Consider the following 22344-nt stretch of genomic DNA (forward strand, 5'->3'; position numbering starts at 1 on the left):
TAGGCGCGTTGAATCGGTGCGTGCTTGTGTCTCTGTCTTTCTCGAGCGTTCTTGGCCTTGGAAAACCGAGAAAGCGTCATAATACAAGTTCACACGTGTGGTTAAAGTATCGTCAGCTGTGTCTGTAGTGGAAATGTGGAGTGCTTAGATTCGTCATTTACAACAACTACAACAATAAAGGTAAATAATTGTACACTAATATTTCATTATCGTAAACTATGATTGATTGATTAATTGTTAGATTGACACAAAAGTTGAGAAACTGAGTTTATAGGTTATGTCATACTATTGACAAATGTTGATAGTGTTAAGTAAATTATTAGTTTAAATCACTCTGCAATTAATCGTAATTCAGTCGATTCAGTCATATCAATAAATATTCTACCGAGAAAAAGACGTTGTCACGTAAAATCTTCGCCCGTAAAACCGACTTTACAGGCAACCGATTTTTTATTTGAACATATTTTTTTATATTTTATGGCAATAATTATTCAGTTAAGGTAATCCATTTATTCCTAGTACTGTTTCATACCAAAAATTCTTCAATTCATTCATTTTTACCTGTGCTAAAAGTTAATAGACGACTCTTTTCTAATTCCATGTCATTAAACTCATTTGACAATAGAAATCAATCATAAGTTTGTTAATTTAAACGGACAAAGGGTTTTTTCCAAAAAAATGTATTTAACAATGATTAGTTTTCTTCATCTAAGGCATCTATAAAACAAGAAAATAATTTTTATGACAATCAATTCGTTCTGAAATCCTGATTTTTTTTTTTATAATCGCATGTCTATGACTCGTCGATTTTCCCCCTCAGACTCGCAAAGGTCTACATTGAAAATATGACTCACTCGCTACAATTGTGGTACTATAGTAGAGTCGCGGTAGTGAGCATCTATCATTTCAGTAAATTGAAATAAATAGAAAGCTAGATTTAGATTAGGACCCAATTCTGATGGATATAACACGGATACCTATCCAGAAATATGGGTGAAAATCACAAAGACGATGGCGTAGAAGAAAATCTTCAGTTGGGAGTTAATGGCGGAAGTATAAGCCATTGCTTTCAGGGATAGTAAAGAAGCACAGCAATCCCTGATCCAAAGTGGGTGTCTGCAAAAAACGGGGATACTTTATATGAATTTCTGTCTTTTCTTTTATACTTAACATGACTAATAATGTGACACCTTAGGACTCTGTTATGTGAGCGCTAATGTCGAGTTAGCAACGCCGCGTTAGCGTCGACCCAACCGAACAATGGCACTATTATGGAGTAAATTATATTCCATTTATTCCAAATTTACGCTAACGTATCATCGTTGCCATGATGATTCTCTATCGGCGTATAAAGAGAAGAAAGAGAACTAAGAAATGTGTGAATTCATCCCATTAATATGAAAAGGAAAGAGTTTGGTGTATTTTATACTCTTTTCTTGGAACTGCCAGAAGATGAGAACAAATTTTTTAATTACTTTAGGATGAGAATATCCACGTTTGATGAACTACATCATCGGTTAAAGGATTCTCTTCAGAAGCAAAACACATTTATGAGAGAATATGTTGTAATATCTGACGTTGTTAATACTGACTTTGGAATGTTTAGATTTGTAGCAGTGGACAGTTGTCTAGGAAGCATCTGCTGTCGTTGTTTAATTGTTTGTAATGTTTGCAGTACTCCCATCTGAAATTCGAATATCTCAAATCCATTGAAACTTTCTAACGAAGGAATTATACCAGCAAAAAAGGATATGTAACGATCAGATTTCTCCTTAAGAGCTTCAATCATTTGTAATTCAACAGGGTCTGCTTCACGTTTTCTTCCTGTTGGCGTTTTGTAAAATTTGTAAGCATGTAGTTACATTGGCAGCGGTATTTTCTTTACAAATGTTGCTGTCGGTGAAACTAGTGTCAGATGTTGCTGCTTCTGATACTTCTGATAGTCCAGTGTTAGTTAAACTATCTTCTGTTTGGCGTTCCTCAAATACCTTTTTTAAGAATTGTAACTGCTCGTTATAAATATAATTTTTATGAGTTACTGTCCCAGCTTCCGATCTTGTAGCTATCTTAAATTTTTTTACAAGATTTTTGAAACGTTCACGGATATTTTCCAATTTTTTCATCACCTGTTTACCTGCATCAACACAAAAATCCTGGCTATTACCACTACAATATTTAGTACAATATACTGTTTTTTGCAGACATCTCGCCAGTGGCTGTACTTTCACGGATCTACACTACAGTTTTCGACTTGGTATTTCCACAATAAGCAGCATTGTTAAAAAGGTATGCAATAAATTATGCGTTCTGAGTGTATTCTCGAACCACAGAAACAAGACTGGCTTAGAATTTCCGAAGGATTTCAAAATAGAGCAAATTTTCCGCACTGTTTAGGAGAAGTTGATGGAAAGCACATTCGAATTATTAATCCGATAGGTTCAATGTACTTCAATTATAAAGGGTACTCTTCAATAATTTTAATGGCTGTAGCAGATTCCAATCATCGTTTTATTTACGTAGATATTGGAAGTTACGGAAAAGATTGCGATTCGAATATATTTAAGACCTGTTCCTTATGAAAATCCATAAAAAAACAAGGAACTAGAAATTCCTGAAGAAACAAGTCTACCAGGATCAATGAGGCCTAAAATGCCCTATGTCTTTATTGCAGACTAAGCATTTGCACTTGAAAGACCTTTTGGTGGACATAACTTAACGACCAAGAAAAAAGTTTTTAATTATCGCCTCTCTAGAGCCCAAAGATATGTGGAGTGTACTTTTGGGATATTAAGTAATAAGTGGCGAATTTTTCATCGGCCTATCAAATTGAATCCTAATTATGCTGCCGATATTGTAAAGGCTTGTATTGTGTTACATAACTTTGTTCACGATAGAGACGGATATGAATCAGAGAATACTTTAATCATCACGGTGCTTGAAGATATCCCTAGAGCAGAAATTGTACGTGGGAGTATTAATGCAAATAACATAAGATACATTGTGATTATTTTCTGACACCTATTGGATCTGTAAAATGGCAGATGACCAAAATTTCTTGTTAGTATATAAGTAATATATGCATACACACACCTCTATGTTTTTACTTTTGTATTTAATTAAGCAATAATAAAGAAATATCCACACAAACTTACCGAACTTAGTCTTGTCATCAGATTACAACTCCTCAAAGTTATTCTTCAGTTCCCTACAAATTTCTTGCCAAGCACTTCTGTATTTGTATGTTTGGCAACACAACACTAATATTAATGACCAAAGTGATAACAAATAAACTGAATGAAATTATAACACTAGCAGAAGAACAGCAAGGTTTTAGGTCTTAGGAAGATCATGCACGCTATATTTATAATGAACCAAGTTCAAGAAAAATCGTTAGAATACAAAAAACCGGTATATCTATGTTTTGTGGACCTTAAGAAGGCATTTCACCGAGTCAAATTAAATGACGTTATCAACTTATTGTACGCAAGAGAGATACCTCTCGGAATAATCAAAACGATCGAAAATATCTACCAAAATTCAATAAAAGTAAAAGTGGAAGAAGAACTAACCGATTCTATTGAAGCTGGCAATGGGATAAGACAGGGAGATTCCCTGAATCCTCTATTGTTCAAATAATAAAAAAAAGTAAGAAGGATACCAAATGGGAAAAAAACAACTGCTATGCAACTGTTAATCTGTTATGCAGACGACGCAATACTACTCTCTCCAAGTAAAGACGATTTAAAACGTATGCTGCACCAATTTAATATAACCGCCAGAAAATTTAACATGTTAATCTTCCCAAAAAAAGACAAAATGCATGATTACAACAGCAAATTTACTGAGATGTAAATTGGTGCTGAAAGATCAGATAATAGAACATGTGATGGAGTTTAAATATCTAGGCATCCACATTATCTAGCTACGGAATGCTCGAAACTGAAGTGCTGAAGGCTGCCTGAATGAACCAATATGGAGAAATAAAATATCGGGAAAGAAATGAAAGGCAGAATTTACAAAACAATCATCAGACCAATAATGGCATACGCGGCAGAAACACGACCTGACACATAGAGGACAAAAAGGATGTTAGAAACAGCAGAGATAAAAACACTTTGATGGCAAGACACTACGGGACAGAACTGGAGTACAGATATACGACGTAGATGAAAGGTGGAGAATATCAAGAACTGGGTAAGAAATAGAAGAGTAGAATGAAACGATCATATAAGCCGAATGACTACAAATAGAGTAGTAAAAATGGCAAGAGATGGTTCCCCAATAGGAAGACGATCAGTAGGAAGACTACGAAAACGATGGAACGACAACTTACTGGAGGCACATTGGAAAAGAGACAGTTATGTCCACATAAAAAGAAGAAGAAGAATTTGCTTAGTATAGATTTAAATACCAGATTAGTTAAAAGTGGCAAGTCTGAATAAAGGGGCAACATAATGGTTGGTTTGTCTATCAGAACTTCGAGGTCTTGTTCGTAAAAAGGAAATTTTGATAGCTGTAATATATAAGATTAAAATGAATTCGTATCAATAAAAGATTTTGCAAGAAGCGGAGAATTTTTTATTCTCCAGTAAGAATACGTAGACATGAACCAAGAAATTTACACCTGCTTTATTGATTTCGAAAAGGCCTTTGACAAAGTACAACATGAACCACTAAGACAAATTCTAATAAAGAAAAATATAGACAGCCGAGATATTCGAATTATATGCAACCTATATTGGAATCAAACAGCAAATGTGAACGTTGAGGGTAGGCTAACAGAAGAAATTCAAATCCGTCGAGGAGTCCGGCAGGGATGCATCTTGTCGCCACTTTTATTTAATCTGTATAGTGAAGCTATTTGTGAACAAGCACTCGAGGAAGAAGATCTTGGTCTGATAATAAATGGTGAGACGATCAACAATATAAGGTATGCTGACGATACGGTTCTCCTAACGGGAACGCTAGTAGAACTACAACATCTCGTTCAAAGTCTCAATATATACTGTAACAGTTACGGCTTGAAAATTAATTTGAAAAAAACTAAATTTATGGTAATCACGAAATCAAAGAACATCAGAGCTAATCTTGTAATAGACAATACAACGATTGAGCGTGTGTCCTGTTATAAATATCTAGGTGCTTGGATCACAGACGATACTGATCAAACAAAAGAGATTAGATGTAGAATAGAAATCGCTAGATCAGTCTTTAATAGAATGCGCAAACTCTTTTGCAATCGTGATATCAATATAAAGTTACGAATACGAATGCTGCGGTGTTATGTCTTTTCTACCCTGTTGTATGGAGTAGAGGCTTGGACACTAAAACAGTTGACCACAAAAAACATCGAAGCTTTCGAGATGTGGTGCTATAGGCGCATTCTCAGAATATCATGGATGGACCGCGTCACTAACACGCAAGTACTCCAAACTTTAGACAAAAGATGCGAAATTCTAAATGAGATAAAAACTGAAAGATGGAATACTTGGGGCACATTGTGAGAGGTGAAAAGTACGAACTTTTAAGAAATATCATGCAGGGCAAAATTAAGGGCAAAAGAAGTGTGGGAAGAAGAAAAATATCGTGGCTTCGTAATCTACGTGAATGGTTCGGGTGTAGTTCGATTGAACTTTTTAGGCGCGCTGCTAACAAAGTCGCAGTGGCCATGATGATTTCCAATCTCCGCTAGGAGTGGCACGAGAAGAAGAAGAATACGTACATAGTATACATCCTATTAATAGTAATTTTTAGCTTTAATTTTTTTTACCGAGGTTTCATTTTAGTTGAAAGGTTAGTTAAAAATGATTTTCATATAAAAATTTAAATAGTAAATTTATTTCGACGGTGAAATTTATTACGTACGGCTATGGACGACAAGAACGATTACGCAGGAATTAGAATTAGAAGTTGGGAATGAAGTTGAGAATGGGCGGGAAAAGAGTGAAGTGATTTTCTTAGAAGTTTGTTCACATTATCTTCGTTTTATTTCCGTCAATGTGAATATGAATAAGTTTCTTGATAAAATTTGATTGAAAAGTTTTGTTGTATTTACGCCGTATCCGACTTGTTTCGAATGCGAAAGATTTACATTGTAGCAAAGTGGCTTATCTATTTTAGGAGCTTTTGTATTTTGTGTTCCGCACAATGGGATAAGACTAGGATTTGATTAGATTAGTAGTAGCTTTAAATATACAATGTTTATTTGGAAGTTACATATTTATAGTAATTTCATATGAAAACAATTTCGAAATTATAAAGCAATAATGTATCACTGCCAGCATTTTTATTTTCATTTTCTTTTTCAGTTATTTTTCCTAAATATTTCATTTCCATTGTGTTTTTCTATATTAAGCAGTTGCCACATTTTTATGTTATTATCTTTTTCTATCTAATTAAATATTGCCCAGTCTATAGATTGTCGCTAGTCTTCCCAAGACTGTGGAAGCGATCATCAACTGGTATTGAACGTTCGTCTTCATTTTAAAGTCCCCAAAAGATTACCCCCCAGAAAAGTCATGTCTCTAAATCCATCAAAAATCAATGGCTTTCAACAAAACCTAGAAGAAGCTCTTTCTTTAGACCAAGTAGATAGTGACCCTGAGAGCACGTGGATCTATCTCAAAGATAAGATAGTCGAGGATGAAAAAGACTGTGAGGCAGCGGTTTCCACCGGCCGTAAGCCGTGAATATCCGGAACTGTGATTCAACGCAGAAAAGAACATAAAACTAGATACGGAACAAACGATGAATACAGAGCGTTATCAAAAGAAATCAGAAAACAGTTCCGCAAAGACAAAGCTTATTACATCTCTCAAATATGCAAAAAAATAGAAGAACATGGTTGTCAAAATAAACCAAGGGATTTATTTCAGAAGATCAAACTCCTTACCAGAGAATTTAAATCTCAAACCTGGTCTGTAATAAATAAGGCAGGTAATCTAAAAATCGATACTGACGAAATATTGGAAACATGGCGAAACTACTGTGGCCAGCTATATAAAAATAACGAGGTACTAGCAGAAAATCAGTGACTTTCTGACTACCTTAGAGAATTTTCTGTCTTACTCGCTGAAGTCAAAGATGCAATTAAACCGCTAAAGAGAAATAAATCCCCAGGCATTGATACAATACCAGGTTATAGTTACTAGGTAACAAAAGATTTCATATCATCCATTCTATATGTGTCGCTGTTTGGAATTTAGGAAAATGACCATGTAATTGGTGAACCTCAATGTATATCCCGCTACACAAAAAAGGAACTACTACCAGATGTGAAAACCACCGCATACTATCTTATACTGTACTTATAACACATGTTAGTAAAATCTTGTGGCATATCATCAAAAACAGATTAAAAACCTAACTACATTATCAAATACCTCAGAAACAAGCGGGGTTTGTAAAGAGTAAAGCTACACGGGAACAAATCCTGAACCTGAGACGACTCATTGAAAAGTCTAGAGAATTTCTGAGCTGGATAAATCTGTGGTCCATTTTAATAGAAATGTGCATATCAATGCACCTGGTGACACTTATTAAAAATCTGTACCAGTCCAATATAGCAACAGTACGACTAGATTAGAATAGATGCGTGCTGTCAGCTGACTTATTTAACATTTATGGTGAACATGTTATGAGGATGGCTTCAGATGGATGGGCCAAAGGAGTAACAGTGGCTGGTAGGATAATCTCCAATTTAAGATTCGATGATGACACTACACTTATAGCAGCAAATGAGCAAGAAATGTTTAATCCTCTGCGAAGAGTTAAGTACGAAAGCAATAAAGTTGGTCTGAAAATCAATAAAGCTAAGACAAAAGTACTGGTGGTCGACAAATTCCGCACTATTCAACTGACTAACATGTTACAGGAATACCAGATTGTGGACAGTTTTGTCTATCTCGGGTTTAATATAACTAACGATGGCAACTTCGAAGCAGAAGTTCGGAGACGTATTGGTATGGCAATGTCGCCTAACTAAAGTTTGAAAAGACAGATTCTTTCTCTCAAAATATCAAGATGAGACTGGTGAATGCCCCTGTATTCTCAATATTTCTAAACGGGGAGAGACTTGGAATCTTCGCGGACGCGAGCGCGAAAAATTGATACCTTTCAGATGTGGTGCTGGAAAAGAATGCTGCGCATACCTTGGACATCTCATAGGGCAAACGTTTTTATTCTAAACCAACTCAAGATTAAGAAAAAGCTATACACAATATGTTTGCAACGTATGCTGCAATTTTTCGGGCCACGCCGATTTTCCGGGGAGAAGACCAAGAGAACGATCATCAACTAGATGGTCCGACCAAATTAAGAATTCAGCTGGAAACTCATTCTACGAAGCTCTCAGAGCTGCTGAAGATAGAGACGAATGGAGAAAATTGTTAGGAATATTGGAAAAAATCATGATCCTCAGTAATAGGAAAACGACAAGAGAGAGAGAGAGAGAAGTCTCTAGATATAAAAAATAAAATAATCATCTCAAATTGAATAACCAAACTACAGAGTTTTGATCTTTGAATAGGAAGGACCAGAGAAAAGAATTTGGTTGTTGAATAAGAAGGACAGAATACTAAATGCAATATTAAAAATGTAAAATGCATGCTATAGCAACTTATGCAGCTGATGTGGCAAAGCCAATGAAAGAGTACACAAAATTTTAAATAATTACAAGATATGGTATGCTCAATTCGGTATCTCATAGTTTATCTGTAAAACTCTGGACAGTGAAATATTGTTTTAGAACTTCTACAGAGATTCACATGACTTCTGTTTCCTGGACCTTAGTTGCTCGTGATACATTTGCTGCAAAAAATTATCACCATATCTTATTTCTAGCCAGGACAGAATGTTCGAAAAATTCTTCTGTTGCTGTTTAGAGATAGTATGTAGCACACCGAGGGCTTTTCTTTGAAAGGCATACAAGTGATGTTGCTTTTCTTGCTCCGACTAACCCTGTGTACCATTGATTGTTGATAGTATAATTTGAGTATAGAAAAGAATATAAATATGCTTTATTGTCACTGAAAATTGTACAATTTTATGGAGAAAGCTTACAAAAAGTCAGAAAAATAATACCAGTTTAAAAATTAATAAAATTACATAAATCGTCAATATCACAAAATAAAGGATAATAAAATTAACAAACCATTGCAAAATTTAAATAAATTGCAAATTGCATAATAAAACCTTAACTTGCTTAATAATAAAAAACGAACTAATAAGTTTAAGTTACTGCATGTGATACCCAAATATATCTAAAAATACTTTAGTTGTTTGTACATAAAGGTACTGTAATTTCTTAGTTACTCGTTAAGAAACTCTTCTACTGAATAATATGGTCTTTCGGATAGATAGGCTTTTGTCATTTTACGGGACTTAAGGAAAGATGTTGCAGATTTAAGTTGTAAAGGGAGATGTTTATCTAATTTTTTGCCAAAAATAGAATATAGATTTCTTTACTTACCCAGTGGAGACTATCGGTAAATACACATCAAAGGTTGAATTTCTGGTGGAGTAGTCATGATTAGCTCTTGCTGAAAAACCATGTAGGTGTTTACAAATTATGCAAACAGTTTCTAAAATATATAAAGAGCGAAACGTTAAAATCTCGTGATTTTTGAAGAAGGTTCTATAATGTGTTATTCTACTGAAGTTAAAAAGATACTGTTTTGCTCTTTTTTGTAATTTAAAAATAACATCAAATCGAGTAGCTGTACTAGAATCTTGAAAAGAAAAACCATATAGAAGATGAGACTCAAATAAAAAAAAATATGTTATTTTAGAAGATGCTAAATTGATTTCCTTCGAAACAGATCTTAAGAAAAACAATTAATAGTACTTTATTATGTCTAAGCCGGATCCAGTCTACAATACGGGATTTGTTTTTGGGAAACAAGTAGTCATATTATTAAAGACTTTATTGCACAAAGAAGAATAATAGGGTATACTGCTGGTATCCCAATAATAATAGCCTTTAGCCTGTCTTTATATTTAAGAGACTTTTAAGAGACGTATATTTGTATTTAATAACTTTAAAAATTTTAAAGCAATGAACAAGTCAACAACCAAAATACTAGATATACCTTACGTGCCCAATGTGCAGGGGAAATAAATATTTCAAGTCTCCTAGTATAATGGGCCTAAAGACTTTTTAATAGATTACCAATGCATATAAAATTATGTAAGAGCATGCCAAGCTTTAAACTACATTTAAAGGAATTTTTAAGTGCAGACATTTTTTATTGAGTTGAAGAATTTGTAGAATTTTAAATGGTACTCTGTTTTTTACTTATCTGACCAATTTTACACATACTATGTTTATCGAAAAGAAAATAATCCATTTATTTATTTATTTCTTGATGATATAATTGTCCTATAACTTTGGAAAGTCGATTCCCTTAAAAATCTATAAATCTGAAATATTCATGTTCACTATTGAATGCGTTTATGTCATTTTGCCAAGAGAGATTTCTCGCGTTCGTCGCAGTCCCAACTCCTCTTCCTTTTCGCCAATCCTTTCAAAGGATAATTTTTCTCCGAAAGTTAATAAGACAGTATCCATCAAAATCGAAAAAGAAATGCATCACAATGCTCTCGAGAGGCGTCAAAGAAAAAGAATACGAAAAAATGAATAAAAAAAGGGAAAAGAAAAGGCACAACTCGGTATTAATTCAGCCGATGGCTATCTCGCTGCTTGCTGGAGATTTAAAGACAAATTCTTTTTCTTATGGTTTTTATTTTCTTCTATTTGTCTGTCAGAAAAGATTTTTGATTAAAAATCACGAATGCATACATAAAGGGACATTACGGCTGTGATATGCAATCCGCATCAATCGATTTTCGTTTTTATTTTAGTTTTTTAGTTTTTGGGGAAAGTAAAAAATTATCTTTTAATAATATACCAAACCGAATAAGAAAACAAAATACCTAATACGTAACAAACCTTACAAGTTACGTTACCTAAGAAAATTAATTAAATAATACTAAAATATGTTTTTCATGATAAAACAAATTGTAGACAACTAACAAGCATTTAATCTATATACCCATATTGTATTTATTGATTTTGAAAAAGCCTTTTACCGAGTCATTATAAGCAAACTAATGGAGAAAAAATGTAACTACGGCAATCAAAAGTATATACAAAAGAGTATTAAAAGAGACAAACTAATAAATACAATCTGAAGGACTAAAAAAAGATTGTAGTACAGCTAGTAAGGAGTACTCGAACTAACCTAAACCATGACATTTTATGACAGGAGTTTAGTATCGGAGGGTAGCCAGTAGATACTTTCCTGCGGTCCCTAAAGGAGACAGATATACTTCAGGAATAGCACATTAGCCTATGCGAGATCATGGATTTCCCCAGCCGCCCATCTCCGGGAAACCATGTCCAAATATAAAACATTTTTATCTTCACCCTTTTCTTCCTTCACATCAAAACCAACTCGCTAACAAGCGGTGTTTTAATGACTAAAAATCCCAAGAGTTATTTTGCATGAGAGACGAAACTATTAAACGGCTCAGTCTTTCGCTCCTTGAACACCCCTAACCAAAGTAGCGTTTGGAACAGGATTGGAGCAGAGGGTGCTAAGAATCCTCTAAAATATCAGGCTACCACCAAGAGCGACAAATGCATATAACTTCATACAATGTGAGGATTCTTATATCGGACCAGAAGATAATGGAACTGGAGAAACAGCTAAAAACAATAAAATGGGACATCACCTGACTTGCCTGACCTGAGCGAAATAAGATGAAGAGAAGAAGCTCAAGTTACTCTTATGTCAGGATACATTTCATTTTATAGAAGAAGAAAAATTTTCAAATGGTAGATTAGTATTCATTATATATAGAAAACACAGACAAAATATAACTAAAATTAAAGCATTTATGTGCGAGGTACACACACCAACCGTCGAGCCCAAGGTTGTTGGTCACGATAGTTTAGTTGTTTAGTCGGGATGTGTGTAGAGGATTTAAAGTAACTTTGTCATTGTAGAAGGACATTCAACAAATCAAAAACCAAAAGGGCTATAGCCAAATTCAGTGTTTTAAAAATTTTCAACAAAAATAATAGAAAAAGGCTGGCTAGTTTCAGATTTTTATTTGTATTATTTAAAAATATTTAAAATTTAATAAAAGTAAATTTAAAAATGATAAAATATTAAATAAAAATGAGGTTATTATTTTTTCAATAAAATAATATTCATTCGTAAAAAGTTTTTATGTCAAAGGGTCTTTTACTAATAATTTTTCATTCAACATATTTAATATTTGAATTTAAAATAAAAATAAAAATCTCTCTCGAGACATTGTCTTTGAAAAAATCGGTTAACAAAGTCCACACTTTGTTAACCACAGACTCTTCAGGCTAAGACGTTTTGCCCTAAAATTCCACAAGCATACAAAAATCCAACAAACGCTTCAAATTCTTCTAGTGAAATTTTCCACTCTTCTATGATGCATTTTCAAATCTAGAGTGAATGTTGGTGATTTCATAAATTTTTACTGATCATTTTTTTATTCCAGGTATATGAAACTATTAAATTTACGAGAAGTAACCTGCATACTTATTATTTTTTTGAACATTATACGAGCAGATCAGGATTTTTTAGAAGTAAGTTTCTAATATTACAATTAAAACTACATATTTATAACTTACAGCTATACTTACCGTGACAATAAACAAAAAAAAACAAATATAAGAATATTATTTCTTATATTTGTAACTTTTTATTATATAACAATATTACCATATTGTACTTTTACACATAACATTATTAGAGCTTAATAGATATTCTATCCTAAAACTTACATTACAAATACAAATAAAAATACAGTGTTCAACCATTGATAAGGATCAAAGTAATATTTTACGTCAGAGATAGTTAGAGTTTTTAAAAATTTAATATTATTCAAATAACACCGACTTTGTTTTCAATTTTAAACAAAATAAGATAAATTTTGTTATTGTGGCCATCCGTTTTTTTTATTATCGTCAGCAAAAAGTTAAATATTAAAGTCATATATTTTCATTCGATAATAACATAACAGATATTGTCTAAATGCAACAGATTAAGCGGTAGATCAACGAAGGGTTAACGCAACGTGCAGTGGCTTAACGTTTTGGGTTTTACAAAGTGTTTTAAATAGAGCTTGAAATTGTTATGTCAGAAATGATGTAGCCGCATGGTCGTTGACGATAGAGACAGACAACCAACCCTGTTAATGACTGATATATGCGAATCAACCCATCACCACATCAACAGAATATTGCGTAAGGCCTCTGGAAGAATGATTTAAAACCAACCCATTAGAGGAAGGTTGCATATGATTCATCGTTTATCTCATCCAGTACTAATCAAGGAACATCGTGAATTCTGACTATGGGCTGAAGAACACCGCAACTAACGCTTATTTACAGATTAGTCTAGATTTCGTATAAACAATTCCGGTGGTCGTATTTTGGTTGATACTACAAAGTAGTGCGAGAAGGAGAACTATACGGCCTTAAGGTGAATGTAAAAAAACCAAAACAATGGTAATTTAAAAAAAAAACACACACCGGTTATAAACATACTAGTCAACAACAATATAGTTGAACAAGTGAAAAAGTTTAAGTATCTAGGCTGTTGGATACATGAAACCTTAGACACAGAACAAGACTTTTCAAAGATGCGACAGTTACTCACTACCCGTAATCTTGATTTGTCCCTACGATACCGCATGATAAAGTGTTATGTATATAGTGTACTATTACACGGCGTGGAAGCTTGGACGTTAACAGTCAGCTCGTTACGACGTTTAGAGAGCTTTGAGATGTGGATATTTCTTCGTATGCTGAAAATTCCATGGACCGACCGCGTTAGAAATGAAGGAGTTTTAAGGCGTATGAATAGAGAACGTGAACTCACAGAAATTGTCAAGAAGCGTAAAACATCTTATCTTGGACACATATTTAGACACGACAGGTATAACTTCCTTCAGCTTATTATAGAAGGGAAAATAGAAGGCAAACGCGGCCCGGGTAGAAGACAAATGACCTTGCTGCGCAACATCAAAGATTGGATAGGATTAGACTTTCAAAGTTTAATAAGGAAAGCCCAAAATAGGGAAGACTTTGCAGAGGTCATCGCTAACCTTCGCTAAGAAAACGGCACCTAAAGAAGTATTTTGGTTTAGAAGGAACGAGGAGAGAAGTGTAATGAACATTATACCATGCCTATAACTGCTTTTATGCATAAGAAAATGCATTTTTATGCATAAGAAAATAAAGGAGATGACAAATACACTGAGAAAAAAGAAAGATGCCCTTCTGAAAGACGCAAATGAAAAATCATTATAGAAATTAAAGAGAAATTAAAAAAATGGAAGACATACATAACAGATCTGTTTGAGGATAATCGACAAGAACCGAAAGAAATCGACAGCGAAACGGGGCCAGAGATCATAATAGAGGATATCGAACAAGCAATACGAAACGCAAAAAACGGAAAAACTGTAAGTCCAGACGAAATACCTGCGGAACTACTGAAATGTCTAGACGATGAAACTCTACCTGTACTTCTGGACCTATTTAATGAAGCATATAAAACTGGAAAAATCCCACAGGAATGGTTGGTGTCCACCTTTGTAGCAATACCAAAAACAGTATATGCCAAAGATTGTTCAGACTATAGGACAATATCACTAATAAGCCATACCCTCAAAATATTTCTAAAGGTGATTCATGGAAGATTATATAGAAAACTAGAAGATGATATTTTACTGTACCTAATGAGATTAAAAGATCATGTAACTGGCTGTATGGCAAACTGCCGAAGCCATAAAAATAAAAAAAGAAGATGATATGGATGATACTCAGTTTGGGTTCCGCAAGGGACTGGGAACGAGAGAGGCATTGTTTGCTTTTAATGCCCTCTCTCAAAGATGCTTAGATATGAACCTAGATATTTATTCCTGTTTCATCGACTTCGAGAAGGCATTCGACAAGGTCGAATAGATAGAAGAACAAAAGTCCGAAAATATAGATATAAAGAGAGGAGTAAGACAGGGCTGTGTTCTGTCACCATTACTGTTTAACGTGTACAGTGAAGCCATATTCCAGGAAGCGATAGCGGATCTGGGTGATGGAATCTCTGTAAACGGAAGAATAGTAAATAACATAAGATTCGCTGATGACACCGTTATAATGGCAGACACCCTGGAATCGCTACAAGAATTGGTAAATAGAATTAACGATTATTGCATTAGATACGGACTAAAAATAAATAAGGGAAAAACTAAATTTATGATTGTCTCAAAAACGCAACATGGAAATGAAAGATTAATCATAGAGCAAACCCAAATAGGAAAAGTAGAGACATATAAATATCTGGGAACCTGGGTTGATGACAAAAATGACCAAAGCAGAGAAATCAAAGTCCGAATTGAAACTGCAAGGCAAGCATTTGTGAAAATGAAGACAATGCTTACCAACAGAGACCTTCAGTTGCATCTTAGATTGAGGGCTCTAAGATGTTACATATTTTCTATCTTACTATACGGAATGGAAGCTTGGACATTGAAGAAACAACACATAAGAATAATAGAAGCGTTCGAAATGTGGTGTTACAGAAGAATATTAAAAATCCAGTGGGTTCAAAGGATTACCAATGCTGAGGTACTACGACGTCTAAATAAGGAGTTAGAAATTATGAACAGCATAAAAAGAAGAAAACTAGAATATTTGGGTCACATAACCAGAGGAGAAAAATATGAGCTGCTGAGAATTATTATGCAAGGAAGGATCCAAGGAAGAAGATGCATAGGAAGAAGACGCATCTCCTGGCTGAAGAACCTTAGAGAATGGTTTAACAGTAGTTCACTACAACTTTTCAGAGCAGCAGCCAACAAAGTGACCATAGCCGTTATGATATCCAACCTCCGATAGGAGATGGAACTTTAAGAAGAAAGAATAACTGCTTTTGAGGGAGGCTCTATTGGCGCTTGGAGTGGTATTTGTTTTGACTTAGTGGTTCCGACAAATGCTACGATGACGGATCAGAGATATAGAAATATGTATCTAACAATAAAACACTGAAAACTTTGTTTTCAAAACTTCCATAGCATTTATTATAAAATCTTAACACTATAGCTGTTTCGGCTGATTGCCTTTCTTGACTTGAGAAAGGCAATCAGTCGAAACAACTGTAGTGGGTAATCAAGATAGGAGAACAATGAATACTTAGTACTTCATCCTTTTATTGAAGACGTTTTATATATGAATTCCTATACATCATTGGTTTGTCTTACAAAAAAAATTAAAACGTTCAGTTTTTTATATGAAAAAAAAACAAAACAAATGAGTTAGTTGGTCAGTCAATAGTTTTTTAGACTACGTCAAGACCACGGTCGGTAAGAAACTGAAATCATTTTACCTTACGATTACTTGGTCTTTTTAATTAAACTTATTAATTGATTCTTTTAGTGATACATTTTAGAGAAAAATCAAAATATACGTTTTGCTCAAAATCATGCGCCATTGTGATCGATAGAAAATCTTAAAAATTATTTATTTGTTCGGATAACAGCGACCAAAAATCTCATTATAAAAGTTTTTATTTCATGCCAACAATTTCGGCATAACTTTATCCGTTTAATTACATTCGAGTAGATTATACATTTAGCATTAAACTCCCGGCACTATAGGTGGCAGGGGTAAGCAACGAGATAGCGTTTTCTTTGGCAGCTCCTGTGAGGCCCCCGGAGAAACCTTATCAATTATTAAACAGCCTCAGAGTCTTAAGTAAAACAATAATTTAGACGGTGGTGTAATAGGAAAATAAAAAGCTGTGGGGCTCGTATTGGCGTCGGAGCGATGTTGCTACCACCCGTCCGGCCGGATCTATATACACCGAAATTAATATGCTGGGAGTTTGCTTGTAGCAGATGGTCTTCTCTCGCCTTCTTATTTTTGCATAAACATTTCTAAACACTTTTTTATTCGAATGAAATTAAGAGCTACACTACACGACAAAATAAACTCGACTACTAGATTTTTGAAAGTCACTTACAATTTATTTTCAAATGTTTTGTGTATTATGTATCTGAAATTCTTATATATATATATATATATATATATATATATATATATATATATATATATATATATTGATTTATAGTATCAGCAATCGGTCAGGAAATAAATTCACTCTATAAAATATTGCGGTTACCATAACTCCTAAATAAAATCAAACAAATATGTCATTTATTTAGATATGCTAAAAAAATTTAAATTTTTATTCTTATAGTTGTAAGTATTAAAATATTCACTTTGTTTACACATAATAATTAATTATTCTAATAAATTTACAGTTTTCTCCTGAAGAAGTCACAAAATCGTGACGAAATATTGAGACTGAACAAATAGAGTTTTATTTCCTGACCGATTGCTAATACTATAAATCAATATTTAAAACAGTACGGTTGAAAAATAATTTGAAAAATATGTATATATATATATATATATATAAATGTTTTGGATGCGTTGGTGTCTATAAAAGGCCTATTGGTTAACTATTTTTTATCTCGAGCTTTCAATTGTGTTTACATTTATTATCAAGAGCTGCTAAAAAATACAAAATATCTTACAAAGTTGAACTAGAAAAAAAATTTTTTGTTAACTCACCAAATAAAATTAGTTTGGTTAATAAAATTGCTGCTAACATATTTCAAAAAGAATTATTATAAAAATGTTCTTATAGTACATCCACTAATAATTTTCCAACATAAACATGCCTCATTCTGGTATCAAAGAGACCGCCTTTCAAATCAAGGTTGTCAGACATATTTCCTAAAATTCCTAAGGTTATATTTAAAAAATATGCTCTATTCTCTATTCGTTATTATTCAATTGCTAGTCAACGAACGACACTCTTAAAAAATAATATGAACATATTCTCAAAAAATATATCTATAAATTAATTAACTAGGTACTAATATTTCCATGGACTCTTCACTAATGAATTAAAGCAACCGTGAACTTTGTATATATTACTTATACTCTAAGTAATTTTCGAATATCGGCAACATTGTAGTCTGGAGAGAATTTGAACCTTCCGTCCATATCGACGTTGCCATGTTGGTTAATTTAGCGGTAATACTTTTATAGATATAATGATCGACTTTTAAGAAATCAGACAACTTTTAAGAATCCAAGTTCTCAAAAACGGTTTCAAGAATTGTATTATTTTTTTCCAAATTTCATTGATTTTATACCTTACTTGGAAACATGAAAAATTGCAGATATATCAATATGGTATTAAAGTTATATTCACTAATTTTAAACTCATGCATTATGGCAACAGTGAAGCGCAAAGCTATAAATCGTAATGAACACCTGTTTGTCTCGCTATGTGACACCCTAAAATATTTCCTTTTGCAGAGGCGGAGGCTTATTATAAGGTAAGTAATATTATATTTTTCTAGGATGGCATTTTTTAAGATGCGTCAACTTCTGTGTTATCAATAAATAATGACAATTATGTTAATGACAGCTCCGAATTAAAAAATAAAGATTTGCACGTACAATCCCAAAGAATAGTCTTAAATATGTATGAGTGTTTGAAAAAAGAAAATATTGGGATGGCTGATAATGCAATTGTTCTAATTGTATCTAATGCATTGCTATTGTCGGCCAAAAATATAACAAAGTCTTCTGCCGATTATCACGAAGATATGACAGCCGATTTATTTGAAAAGTGGTTTGTTGAACAACTCTTGCCCAATATTCCGCCGAATTCAGTGATTGTTATGGATAATGCTTCGTATCATTCCAGCATATTAAATAAAATACCTAATAATAACACGAAAAAGGACGAAATTTTAAAATTTATGCAACTTAAAAACATCACTGTTCCTAAAAAGATTCCAGTAAAGAAAGAATTAATTAGAATTATCAAAAGTCGGAATTTTAAAAACGAATACGTTATTGACACCATTTGCAGCAGGCACGGCCATACTCTTTTGCGATTACCCTCATACTATTGCATTTTTAATCCAATTGAAATGGTTTGGGGTACCGTAAAAAAACGATTGCGAAAATATAATCAGTCACCAACATTAAGCGCAATGGCCATTGAGAATATTCGAGAAATAATTAGTGGCATTAATAGCGATGTGTGGAAAAATTGCGAAGCTCATGTTGTAAAAATAGAAAACGAATATCCTGTTTTACCGGCAATAGCACCAATAGTTATCCAACCTGGGAACGATTCGACTTCAGAAGACTCTGACGATTCTTTTCAGTCCTTCTAATTAATTTCTTTACAGCTATCGCGATGCATCTTGAACACTAGTATTCATTATTATAAAGTGTGTCGCATTTAAGATGAAGACACCTCTATATATCAGCTACTAAAATACATACAGATTTGACATTTTGCACAGTCATACATGTTGATAGTGCACATTTTTTTAAGATAGTCATCTGAAATTTAAATTTTAAACGCGGCTTACTGCGAATCCACAAACAGGGTAAATTTTCGATATTTTGCTTCGCGTTAGAGAAATCGGAAAAACTTATTTGGAAAAGCTGTTCCACTTATTGTAACCGCACATACCAAATTTCATGACAAAATTCGCAATTTTAATTTTTCAGTATTATTTGTAATCTCGATCATTAATCTACAATTGGCTGTCTAAAGATGCATCTCGGGACAGCCAACTGTCCGTTTTAGAATCCTGACTACAATTGAAGAGCTTATTTCCAAAGTGTCTTAAATCCATATAATGAAATTACAGATTTTCATACAAATTTAACATACAAATTATACAATTTTACAATTTTCATATGCACTTTTAAATGGTAAATAAGAAGTTGTTTTGGTACATATAACTTTATTCTAGACTTGAAGAAATCTATAAAGTTTAAAAAAAGAAAATTAAAAAAATCGAAATTTTGGATTTAAGACACTTTGGAAATAAGCTCTTCAATTAATGAAAAAAGTAAAAGTGCGAATTTTGACATAAAACTTTGTTATGTGGGGTTATAATAATATTTGGAACATCTTTTCCAAATAACTTTTTCAGATATCTCTAACTCGAAGCAAAATATTGAAGATTCACCCTGTTTGTGCATTAACAGTAGGCCGTGTTTAAAAATTAATTTTCAGTTGACTATCTTAATTGCTGGATAGACAATCTTTTAAAATTTTCTGACAGAATGAGCCATTATTTACAGATAATTGTAAAAAAATATTATGGTTTATGTAAAAACTAAATAATAAGTCCAATATTCTTATAAATCACTAAAATTAACAAGCTTTAATTTGAAAGAATTAATTTGTTATTTATTCGATGTTGTGAGCCCGCTCCCATTTGAAAAAAAAACTGATTCTGTCCTTTGAAGAGTCCTATTCAAAAATGCCCCGTTTAAACAAATCGAAGGTTGAAGGGTGCCGGACATTTTTGCCGGAAACAATTCAAATTCAAAAGATCACCTTTTTCTGCTACGGAAAATATTGCTCCGATTTCTCACCAAAATCAATGTTGATACTTTAGTTTAGATACTCTTGAATCTCAAAAATACTCATTTACATATTTTTCAAGCCTCGAAAATGCATATTAGGTATCGCATTTTTCGGATTTTAAATCGCCTATATCTCCAAAACTATTAACTTTTGAGAAAAATGACATAGATCTTATTTAGAGTCACCCAAAAACCTAAAAAATATTTTTTGGAGAACAAAAGGTGATATTTTGAATTTGTTTAAAAAATTGTTTAAACATTTTCTGCCCAAAAATTGAGAAATTTTCCTGAATATAATTATGTAAAAATTAATAAAAATTATATGATTTTTCTTGAAATATGCGTTTGATAACTGATCCCTTTTCTTAATTTCCGCGCCAATGGTCGGCATTGGCATCAAAGAATCTCAAAAGCCGACGCTTGGCAAACTGACATTGGAAAAAGTATATCTATTTATTTATTTATCGTATGGCAATTACAACACGTTTAGCACAAATACACAAACAGTAGTAATATAGGTATTTGACAAACTTTAAATAGTTACAAACAAACATCAAGTGTATTTATATAATCAATTGACTCTGAAGTTGCAAACAGGAAGTCTTCAGGGCTACCATTGTAGGATCTTGAGGGACACTCTTGAATAATGTGGTCGATGGTTTGGTTCTCCCCACAGTCACATTGAGGAGACGGGTTCTTGTCTAATAAATGTTTCTCTGAAATTTTAATATAATTTTGACAAAGTTTCTTAACACAAAAACAATTGAATTTATAAATAAGTTAGAATAGCCACCAATTACAATTAAGCCTCAATGTCATAAATGCCAACTTAAAATTTTTATTTTTGGCAATTATATTGCCAAATTATTATTTTGACAATTTACAAAATTTTGTTTAAAAATTCTTTATTGTTTAGTAACAAAAAGAAGAAAATTTATTCACCATTGATAGATGTCTGAAAAAATGTAACAAATATAAGGAAAATTAAATCAAAACGTGATATTTTACTCGTTTCATATATAAACTACAAAGAAATAATATAATTATAAACTTTTACGTAGATTTTGAATTTCTGATCTTTTGTTTAAATTATTATCACTTTTGCTAATACAAACCATTTCCAAAAAAGTCTTTTTGAATTTATTACTTTCACTACACAAAATTTTAATGTTATCAAAATCCATAATATGGTCTTTATCGATTACATGCTCTGCCAAAGCACAAGATGGTTTTTTAATTCTGTAATCACTTTTGTGAGAAATAATGCGATTTGCAAGATTTCTTCTGGTCTCACCAACATACTCAGCTTCACACTGAGTACAACCAATGCTGTATACTACATTTGTTTTATCTAATTTGTCTATAGGATACTTAGTTTTGGAATATAAAGATGAAATAGTTTTGATGTTCTTTGTTGCTATTTTTATATTGTCAATATCCTTTAGTGTTTGTATTAATTTAGGTGTTAATGATGGTATAAAATGTAGTGAATGATAATAGATGTTCTGATTGTTAGATACAATGTTCTGAGATTTAGCAAAAAATGATGTTAAGTTATTTATATTAACAATATTAGAAAAAAGCATCCTATGAATCATATCTGGAGGATAAGAGTTTTCAATTAAAATATTTTTTAACAATTGAAGATCTTCTTGTAGATAATCTGGACGAGAAAGCTTTAAAACACGTTCTTTTAATCCTGTTATAAGGTTCATTTTTATCTTATTTGGATGATGATAGTAATAGCTTATAAATCTATTACTACATATAGGTTTTCTGAACCATTTGGTTTTTAACATATTGTCTGTATTTCTTACAATTCTCAT

At 32.7% G+C, this 22344-nt stretch overlaps 1 protein-coding gene across 2 annotated transcripts in view; it reads left to right on the forward strand.

The window, feature by feature from the left end:
• LOC140443138 (uncharacterized) overlaps positions 1-22344 on the forward strand; it is a 100216-nt gene that overhangs the window by 34487 nt on the left and 43385 nt on the right. For both annotated transcript variants that reach the window (XM_072534225.1, XM_072534226.1), the window contains exon 2: positions 12538-12625. In XM_072534225.1, coding sequence (XP_072390326.1) covers positions 12542-12625 — 84 coding nt within the window. In that variant the 5' untranslated portion in view covers positions 12538-12541. The remainder of the gene's footprint in view (positions 1-12537; positions 12626-22344) is intronic.

The sequence above is a fragment of the Diabrotica undecimpunctata genome, chromosome 6 (genome assembly GCF_040954645.1).
Source record: "Diabrotica undecimpunctata isolate CICGRU chromosome 6, icDiaUnde3, whole genome shotgun sequence".
Lineage (NCBI taxonomy): Eukaryota > Metazoa > Arthropoda > Insecta > Coleoptera > Chrysomelidae > Diabrotica > Diabrotica undecimpunctata.